This window comes from Ipomoea nil, unplaced genomic scaffold (genome assembly GCF_001879475.1).
Source record: "Ipomoea nil cultivar Tokyo-kokei standard unplaced genomic scaffold, Asagao_1.1 scaffold0380, whole genome shotgun sequence".
Lineage (NCBI taxonomy): Eukaryota > Viridiplantae > Streptophyta > Magnoliopsida > Solanales > Convolvulaceae > Ipomoea > Ipomoea nil.
In genome coordinates, this window is record NW_017616808.1 from 243,880 (window position 1) to 255,303 (window position 11,424).

The window sequence follows — 11,424 nt, forward strand, 5'->3', positions numbered from 1 at the left end:
AGAGTTTGATTCAACTTGTTTTCTTTGAACACTTACACGTAAAGTTTTTACTTTTTATCACACCAATATTTTCTCTCTTAGCTTAGGGTCCCCTTTTATAGACGATGAGAGGTAGCACTAACTTTGATTTTTTTTTTTTTTAAACGAGGGAGTACGGAAATAGAATAATAGATAGGCAACAATATCATGCATACATGTATAGCACATGACAAAAATCAATACTAAAATAAATACCACATATTTTCACAAACGCAACAAGGATTACCATAATATATAGACAACTATCAAATCATTTACCGACCAAATTAAAATAAATTGTCGGATTAGGGTTTAATCCATTAATAGCACATAACAAAAATCAATACTAAAATAAATACCATATATTTTCGCAAACGCAACAAGGATTATCAAAATATATAGACAACTATAAAATCATTTACCGACCAAATTAAAATAAATTGTCGGATTAGGGTTTAATCCATTAATAGTTGCTTCAAATCAAATGGTTTACAAATATTCCAAATTAAATCATGAAATTACGACCTTTAAGTACACTTAAAAACATAGAAAACTTGCAATACAAAAAACCTATTCATTCAACAACAGTTGGGATATGATTTTTTTTTTTTTTTGGGGGTCCAAGGAATGAAAATACACAAAATAAAGTTCTGTCACTTCTGTGAACCAATCCAACCCCTTCCTTAATTAAGCGAGAAAGGTTAAGATAGTCATAATCAACGTTAAGACTCCATTAAAATTCGTTCCTTGATGATGGCCATTAATTTGCTCGACAATTTTATTCCCACCAAAATTTTATTTATTATTAATTTTCACTCATAACCTATAATTCATGGTGGATGAATTAAAAATGCGCAATATGGTGAAGAAAATAAAAATTTCAAATAAATAGATTAAACACCGATTTTAGAGTACCATACACACATATAAACACACTCACACACAAAAATAATGATATAATTACATACTTAATTCTTCTTCAAACTATACAAATAATGATATAATTATCATTTAACCAAACTTGGTCTGCTTGATTTAAACACATACCAGCTGATCAGAAATCAGGATACCTGCCGGCACGAGTTTAGTTGACTAGTTCATAGACAATATTTAAAGTAGATAATTTTATGTAGTTAAGCAGCCATCATTTGCCGGAATTCATGGAAGTCAAGCTCTCCATTGCCATCAATATCATAAACCTTAATCATGGTAACACACTCCTCGTACGACTTAGGTTCCCCTAACCAATTCAGCACCTTCTGCAAGCTCTTGGGAGTTATCCTGCCGGAGCCTTTCCCGAACTCGAACATCTCAAACGCCGCCTTGAGGTCACCGTCCTCCTCCCGTCGCCGTGCATCAGCTTCAAGAAGTCCTGAAAGTCAATCAAGCCGTCGCCGTCGCCGTCTAGGGCGCCGATCGCCGCCTCCGCTTCCTCGTGCGACATGTGCTCCCCTACCGACCCGAAATAGGCTCTTAGCTCGTACGCAGAGATTCTCCCATCGTTGTCCGTATCGAACCGCTTGAAAACTTCCCTGAACTCGCCGTCTCTGCCGCTGGAGCTCCGGCGAGGGGGACTAATGCTGTTCGCCGGAGACTTGGTAGGGGTTCTTGGCGAGCTTAAACTTGAAAAAGACCTTGAAAATATCGGCGGGATTGGTATGTCCAAACTAATAATGCGGGCGCTGGATGATTTGAGACTCTTAACGGCATCCATTTATGATATATCTATGGGATAGATCGAAAGAAGTTTAACAACGTACGTAGTATTACTATTGATTTGTTGTCGCGATCGTTGTTGTGATTTTAGGTGGTCATGAAGTTCATGGATTGTCTCAACTTTATATAGAGGAAAAGTAAAGCATGGGGTTTGCCGTTGGGAAGATTATATTGAATTCCATTATTGAAGTATGATCAAAGCATCCATTATTCAAATAAACAAAGTAAAATTCAAAATTCATTTTATAGTAATTTATATTTGTTGGGCATCTGCCTGGTTGGCCGAGTTCAGTTCCTCAATTCAAGAGGCTGTGGCTTATCAGATGTAGTTAAATGGTTAATGTTCATCCACTTATCGCCATTGGTTTTAAGTAGGATATACATGACAACCAGATAGTTGAGTGTGCTTGATGACTTATAGACTTCAGCAGTTACAAGATGGGTGACCACTGAAAAGTAACTGTGTTAATTAAGCGTGCTTGACTTACCGCCATCATAGGATGGGTGACCCGCTGAGAAATATTATTCCAAATTATATAATCATAAATTATATATTAAGTCTCGTAACACACTATCCCAAATTTCAAAATTCTTTAAAGTTAGTTTGTGTTAGGATCAAACCTTTATTATTACATACGCCAAAAATTATACCCGAAGTACTTAGTAGTAAAAGTGTAAATTTATTTTCTTATACATACAGATGAGCCAGTGCCACATTTTCAAAAAGTAGAGTGTCACGTTAGTCTTAACCCAAAGACTTTCAGGCCTCCACCCAACAATTCATCCATCCCATAGCTAGCCCTAACTGCAGAGCTTACTCTTGCTAAGTTAACTTTTAGCATAGTGATATTGTCTAATTTAATGTTTGTTTGTGTTTCTTTTAAAAAAAGTGGATGGTGTATGAAAATTATTAATATTTAAACAATAAAATAAATATAAAAAGTATATATATAAATAAATAATAAAATATATAACATCCTTTTTCCTATATCTTTTTTGAATATTATTGACTCTGTTACAATAATGCAATATTTGTTCATATCGCATTGAGGCTCAAATCCACAACCTCCCATATGGAGGAGCAACTTGGAACCACTAGACCACAAGGTCATTTGTCCTTTTTGCTATATCTAAACAATCTCGAAATAATTTTATTTAAGACAAATATATTTGAATTATTATTCATTTAAAATATCGAAGTATATTACCTTATGAAGGAGAATTTCTATGAAGCTGCGAGGAAGACGTAAAGCGATAACCTCACAGCTTTTTGAATATTTGGAAGTTGCATTGCAACTTCCTTAGGGTCCCAAAGAATTGACCTTTCACTCGTTTCTTGTTGTTTTCTCTAGTACACCACTTCATGTACAAACTAACCCTGTCTTATTACCTAATTTAATATCACTAAATTAGGTAAATCAAGTAGATACAGCGAAGTACCTTTTGCTTAGATGACATGTAGTGACTCTCCCATATGAAAAGTCATGAGACCGAGCCTCAGCAGAGGCAGTGTTAACTTTTTGTGCTTAACACTTTGAGAAAATATAAATGAACATATACTACAATCTAATAGAGTTAAACAACTTCTATCACTACTGGAAATTATGGAATTTCCGACCACCTGAAATTGATCTTAAATCAAGTTGAAAGCCTTGTTCTGACCACTTTTGGTATCCGAAAAAACCTTTGTTGCTATTTCCGGCCACTTTTTGAACTTTTTGGTATCAATTTAATTTAAGATCATTTTTAAGTGGTCGGAAATTCCATAATTTCCAGTAGTGTATTGTGAGTCGAATTAAAACTTCGTAGTTATTAAATTAATGTCCTAATAATAAATGAAATTAGAGTTTGATTAAAATGCTTAGGCGACTCATTTTAAATAACTTTGAATGTATACAACTATGAATGGAATGGTTAAATTAAAGTTGATTAAAATGAGTCACAACAATCTGAATTGAATTAATTCTATTATTGATTTTAGCTTTATAGATGACAGTTCATTTTTAATATTTTTTTTTCAAAATATTTTAGTTTGGTGCTAATTTATTGTGGCATGATCATTTTTTGTCGTCCGTTAACAAAATCGTTTAGATGGCATTAAATACAATGACATTTTGTTTATTCAATTCTAAGTGTTAAGTTTTTGTTTTCTTTCCTCTTTTGGTCTTACATTTATATGTGACATTTCATTTTTAGTCATCTATCAACAAATGTATACGTTTAAATGACATTAAAAATGATGTTATTAACCACTCAAAATCCTTTTTTTTTTTCTTCTTGGTAACAAAACCATAACTCTTGTGGATTTTTATGGAGTAGACTTATGCACTAGACTTAAGGTTTGCCATTAAGTAGACTTGTGATTTTTTCAATTGCCTTTTTTTTTTTTTTTTTTTTTTTTTTTTTGTATTTTGCAGTAGACTTATGTATTGATAACAATTTTATTATCAAGAAGAAAAAAAGAGGATTTTGAGTGGTTAATAACATCATTTTTAATGTCATTTAAACATATTTGTTGACGGAGGACCAAAAGGGTCGTGCCAAAATAATGTTAGAACAAACTGAATGTTTAAAATAAATAAATAAATAAACTAAAAGTGGAATGACGAGATTGAAAAAGGCTTGATCCAAGCCCGAGCTCGTGTGCGCCGCCGGCACCTGCGTTGCGGGCTAAGTTATGCCAAACTTCGATACCAATTTTTTCAATGGAGAGCCACTGAGAGGTTTCGGCTATGAGCCGAAACTTTCGGCCACCTGAGGCCTTGGCCGAAACATGCAAGTTTCAGCCACCTGAGGCCTTGGCTGGCCGAAAGTTCGGCCTTTTCGTGGCTGAACTGAAGCTCCTTCTGTGACCGTTGGAGTTTTAATTCATCTGTTACGGAGTTAATTCTTTGGAATTAATCCAAATTTTAATTTTGAATTAAAACTCAAAGTTAGTGGTTGCTGTTACATGAGTTGTGGGGGTGCCTTTAAATGCCAATTTAAAAGTTTTTGCCTCCTCCATCCCTATATAAGAGAGGCAGTGAGAAGCAGATTTTACACACAGAAATATAGAACACGAAAGTTCATCTTTTTAGCCTCAAATCCTCTCTGCTTTTACTCCTTCTTTAGCCTACTGTGTTCATAACCATTGTCTTGCTTGCCGGATTCTTTGTTTGAATGCTCAAACATTGAATCAAAGCAAGTTTTATCTTAGGAAGCCTAGGCCACAACGCTCCTAACATCTTTTGGAGGTGGCAAATAAGGTTTTAAGGAAAGAGTGATCGCTTGACTCTTGCAAAAATCCAACACTAAACATGAGCCAAAATCCTCCATCTTACCTTCTCTTGTTTTTCAGAAAATAATAATCATATTTCTTTTGATTATTATTGATTTTTCTACCAACGATTCCAACATAAGTTTATGCACGACTTGCAGGATGACATTGATATTCGATCGTTAAATACTTATGAATTGTACAAGTGTAGACATTGATATTCGATCGTTAAATACTTATGAATTGTACAAGTTTACACACGGTTAACATGATTTCACAACTTTAAATATATATCTATACCAAAATTATATGAGAGAGTGTGTAATAAAATGAACATCTAAGAAAATTAATTACTCCGTATATACATAAGTCCAACCCCTACCCACCGTCACGAGCCAATTGTCGATTAAGCGACTATAACCCATTATTTGTTCCATCATATTATGTATCTTATATTTGGTAAAAATATTTGTTCTCAAACTAAGGGGTGTTCAAACATTGGAATAATTGAAATAGTAATTGGAATCAAATATTTGATAATGTTAATGAATTTACGGTAGTAAATAAGAATTGTAATCAAAATAAATAAATAACAAAATGCATTATATATATATATATATTAATGATCAAATAAAGGCAAATTATGTTGTGCATCCGTGTGCATCATGCATGGTGCACACGGATGCAAAAACGACGTCGTTTTACTTAAATAAAAAAAAATCATTTTTGATTACCGTTAGTTACGTAAACATATGTTCATAATTTTATAATTTCACATTCTTGATTTATAGTCATGAAATTATGGATGTGTAGTTATGCAATTCTGGATTTATAGTTATGAAGTTATGGATGTGTAATTATGCATGCAATTCTAAATGTATAGTTATGAAGTTATAATTTCACATTCTAAATATATAGTTATGAAGTTATGGATGTATAGTTATGCATGTAATTCTGAATGTATAGTTATGAAGTTATGGATGTGTAGTTATGCATGTAATTATGAATATATAGTTATGAAGTTATGGATATGTAGTTATGCAATTCTGGATTTATAGTTATGAAGTTATAGATGTGTAGTTAGGCAATTCTGGATGTATAGTTATGAAGTTATGGATGTGTGTAGTTATGCAATTCTGATTTTTTTTTTTTTTTTTTTAAGTCGGACGTCAAAACGACGCCATTTTTGCAACCGTGTGCACTATGCATGATGCACACGGTTGCACAGCATAACGCTCCTCAAATGAGAACTCCTCTTCCCGTGAAAACATACAAACCAACATAAATGCACACAAACTATTACAGGGAAGATTGTGTGCATTGTGCACTTTGGAATATGAGATTGTATGCATTTATGTAGATGCTTTTGTGCATTTACGTACAAGTTCGCCTGCAGGTCCTCACCGGATGAGGGCTTTTGTGCATGTATATAGATGCTTTTGTGCATTGGTAAAAGTTCAAACTGAAATTAAACATTTTCAAACCGAACCGAACTATAATGTTAAATCGAATGGTATCATTTTTTTAAAATACCGAAACTGAAACCAAAATCGAAAAAAAAAAACAAACTGAATCTCAAAACGCTCACCCCTACTTCTAACATCTGACATTAAAAGTGATATTATATTACTCTCATAATATTCACTTTCTTATGTGTTGATTGTTTTTTTTTTTTTTTTTATTTAATTAATTTATTTATTTTTTAATTAGTGATAGAATTGGCCAATAATTATTAGATAACTAATGAATTTAAAGATTTCTATTGTCACATCAGAATGTAAAAAAATATGATGAGACTTTAGGAAAGAAAAATAACATCATTTTAAAATTTATAGGTTAAAGTCCACTCAAATTGATAATGGATGGGCAATTCAATATGTGTTTTAATTCTTGTAATTAATCATGACAATTTTGTGAAAACTGACACCACATTCATTATATTACATTTTGTGTGTCTCAATTCAAACAACATTTGAGGCAGTTGTTAGTTGTGATATTATTCATGGTGCGTGCTGAGTTTCCAGGAATTTACCCCATCGCCCATCGGATACCCTGCGTGATGTGTTGTGTACGTGTTGTGTGTCCTCTTCTTTATGCTTATTGCTTTAATTTTTTTACCTTTCTTTTGGTAAAGATAGTCGTGGAAGGCAAATTATTACGTGGACCGTGGTCCACACCGTTGTGTGGATTACGGTTCAAAACAGCGTTATTTTGATGTTAAAAAAATTTATTGCTTTACGTGATGTTAGAATAATGAACATTTTAGAGTAAGATAATGTATTTTATGAGTTAGAATAATGTACTTTTTTTGAAGGTAAAAATGGAAGATATGCGCGAAGTTAGAATAATGCACTTTATATGTTAATAATGTATTTTATGTGTTAGAATAAAGAAATTTATGGAATAAGATAATGTATTTTATGAGTTAGAATAATGTACTTTGTGTTACAATAATATATTTTATGAGTTAGAATAATGTATAATGTACTTTATGTGTTGAAATAATGAAATTTTTAGGGTATGATAATATATTTTTTGAGTTAGAATATGTATTTTATGAGTTAAAATAATGTACTTAATAAACTCATTATTATTACCATTACCAAATATTTGATTCACAATTCCATTCTAATTTTAATATTTGAACCAAAGACACCCTAAGGCAATCCAAAGACCAATCCTTACATCCCTACCACTCGCTCGGTGTAAAATCCTAAGGCTAGTCAAATCAAGAAATTCCCCTACAATGTTTACATACTCTTGTAGTGAAAAAAATTCATAGCTAGGTATTTTATAAGAGTGTTCTAGCTACATCTGATTTCCATTGAAACACAACATAACAAATGTGCATACGATTTGACCAAAATCACACACACCAACAATATATCTTGCACACAACTTATAGGAACTAAACTAATAAATCATAATATATTAAGAAACAAACATAAAAAAAATAAAAATAAACACAATCTATTTAAGGTAGAGATCATGTGAGAACGAGGAGAGTTCATGTGAAAACAGACTCCAATGCAAAAAGGAATGACTAATATAATTTGTCTATCTGAGTAGAACAATAATTTGTCTATATATATATATATATATATATATATATATATATATATATATATATATATATATATATATATATATATATATATATATATATATATATATAGATGTGTATTCAAATGAGGACAAGTATATTATAGAGGACTGTGAGGACAGATGTAGTGTGTGTCATTAGCCGGTATGTTGTGTGCATCAGGGCCGGATTTTAGTCTGTGCAAGCTGGGCTACCGCACAGGGCCCCCAATTTTAGAGGGGCCCCAAATTTTAGAGATCCAATATTTAATTTTTACCTAGCTAGTTTAGAAATAATCATTAAAAGTTTTCAATTAAATTTAAAAGGTTTAATGAAGAGATGGTAAGAATGTGTATTTATTGTATTTTAACTTGGAGGTCAAAGGTTCGAAACTTGCATACATTAATTTTAAAATTTGTGATTTTGGTAGGGCCACATTTATTTAATAGAAAAGGGCCACACAAATTTAAAATACGGCCCTGGTGTGCATGGCCGAATGTAGTCGTGTGCCACAGTTTGTATGTTGCGTGCTAGATTTGCAAATTTATAGAGTCTGAGTTCGAAACCTGATGTTTACATTTATTCTTGTGTGCCATTATGTATTAAGTTGTGTGCCTGGTATTAATTTATTGTGTGCCCATTATTTGTCCTCACAGTCCTCTATATATTGCTGTCCTCATTTGAACTCAACCCTATATATATATATATATATATATATATATATATATATATATATATATATATATATATATATATATATATATATATATATATACACTAATAAGAGCTTAAGAGAGTTAGGCCTATAATGGGTAGAAAAAATGACGATCAAATTTTTTAATCAAATGAATGCCTCAGATTGATCAGATTTTAATTTTTCCTTGAGATTTTTTAATTTATCATTAATTATATGATTATCCGTTAACTTTCCCGTTAATTTCTGTTAGTTCACCCTTAACTTACTCATTGGTTTTAATAAGAAAGGTCTTAGGTTGGAACCACATTTCAATCAAAGTTGACATAATTAGTACTCTATTTTACTTTTATTAAATTAAAATAATAATTTAGTAGCTACACCAAAAAAATAATACATATGCATTTCTTTTTATTTAGAATTATGTGTCTATAATGCCTTTATTCAAAAAAAAATTATTCATTATCAATAAATTAAATAAGAGAAATAATTTCATTAGTTATATTGTCTTTATTTTTCTCCAATATAAAAATTCTTTACATTCAAATTCATCAATTGATTATATTCGCTACATTATGTCTTTATTCAAAAAAAAATATTCATTATCAATAAATTAATTAAGAGAAATAATTTCATTAGTTATATTGTCTTTATTTTTCTCCAATATAAAAATTCTTTACATTCAAATTCATCAATTGATTATATTCATTACATTGTTTATTATCTTTTTCGTGCATTATTTTTTAATTAAATATCAAAGTTATAATACAAAATTATGCTATATATTTATTTACCAACTATTTTATTAATACCATGAAAAAATCAAAAAAAAAAAATATAATTAATAAAGCTAATCATATTAACTACTTGAGGTGCCAAGGACCTTGTGGTCCAATGGCACCAAGTTGCTTGAGGTATTTGTTGACAAAGAGAGTATGAAAACGGTTAGCGTTAGCAGATTTGACTAGCAAATTATATCAACGGTTGGTAAAAATCATCTGTTGTCCTTGTTTGGCAATTAGCGGTTAGCACGTTTTTTTTTTTTTTTTTTTAATAATATATAGAGGTGTTTTGGGGAAATCATTCGAGGTGTTTTGGAAAAATCATTCTCAAAAACGCTAAGTGAAAATATTGTAAATTGCAATGTTTGTATTTTCAGTGGTTTGAAACAAATTGTTGCTTCAAACTGTTGAATAACCAAACACTTTCTTTAACATTTTGATCAATGGGTTACATTATATTTACCAATCGTCCAATATTATCTTTGGGTTACATTATAATTAAAATTTTTACTACATCTAAATTCGTTAAATTATGAATTTCTTTATCCATAATAATTTAAACAATAATGGTTGAACTAAATGAACACTGAACAAAATACCTAAATGACTGGTACCGTTGATTCATTCATTAATCTTGTATATATGTGCATTCATTAAATATATTAGAACCCTTTGAACAAAAATACTTGGTTACTATTTAAAAAAAGTAGTAACAATTATAATGAATCTCCTATATTATATTGTATTCATATTTAAATAAACAAATTCGACATTAAATTACTTATGTATGCCACCCTTAGCCCACATAAAGAGTCAGTAAGTAAAAAGACACTCATGGTAAACGTAGGCATAGCCTGCGCCACAATCTTGAGAAGAATCTCTTTACCTGCTTGAGACAATAATTCACTGGATGGCTTGGGACCGTTTGTGCAAACCGAAATCTGTCGGGGGTTTGGGTTTCAAGGATATCAGGGCATTTAATTTGGCTATGCTAGGTAAGCAGGCTTGGCGTTTTCTCACGAAACCTGAGTCATTGGCTGCCCATGTGTATAAGGCAAGGTACTTCCCTAAATCTTCTTTTACTGATGTAACTCTGGGGAATAACCCTAGCTATTGTTGGAGGAGTATTATGGCTGCCCATACTTTGGTTTGTAATGGTGTGAGAAAGAGAATTGGAGAATTGGAGCTTTGTAATGGCTGCGCAAATCCCCTAACGGCTGAGTCGTTGGCTTGTAAGGAACCCCTCTCGTGGCTTAGAAATCGTGGGATTGCCGAGGTAACTATACACACTGATTGCTCGGTTCTGCACCGTTTTGTTACCACTACGGCTGCTAAGCCGAGATCCTATGCTGGGATTGTGATCGACGAGTGTTTACGTTTTATGTCTTTGTTTAATTCTTGCTCTTTACTATTGATTCCTAGACATTTAAATTTGGTTGCGCATACTTTAGCTTCGCAAGCCTCTGACCAGGCTAGTTTTATGTACTGGGACTCCGTCCCACCTGACTTTGTTCTTGCTCTTTTGAGTTAATACATGCTAGCTGTTGTTTGCTTTCAAAAAAAAAAATTACTTATGTATGAACTTCTCATATATAATCTTGCATTGATATATTTTCAAATATTTATTTAATTATAAACATTGGGCATTAACTCTTTCGTGCAATGCGCGTGCAAAACAAGTATATATATAAAATACATTTTATAAAAATGCAAAATAATATGTTCTATCCATCTAAGATGATTAATAACTCGAAAATAAGGGGAAAACACAATGACAATTTAAAAAATATTCTAAATTTTGAACGTGCACTAGGTAATGTTTCGCAATGCATCCTTGGTATGTTACAGTACATCCAACTTAAGCGTGCACACGTGC

The 11,424-nt window shown here is 31.8% G+C and overlaps 1 protein-coding gene across 1 annotated transcript; it reads right to left on the reverse strand.

Annotated features, from left to right (window-relative positions):
• Window positions 1-881: 881 nt before the first annotated feature.
• Window positions 882-1,900, reverse strand: LOC109171728 (probable calcium-binding protein CML41). The gene is given in 2 exon segments (XM_019320784.1): window positions 882-1,358; window positions 1,361-1,900. Coding segments are annotated over 2 exon segments (579 nt in total). The 5' UTR covers window positions 1,733-1,900; the 3' UTR covers window positions 882-1,151.
• Between the last annotated feature and the right edge of the window lie 9,524 nt (window positions 1,901-11,424).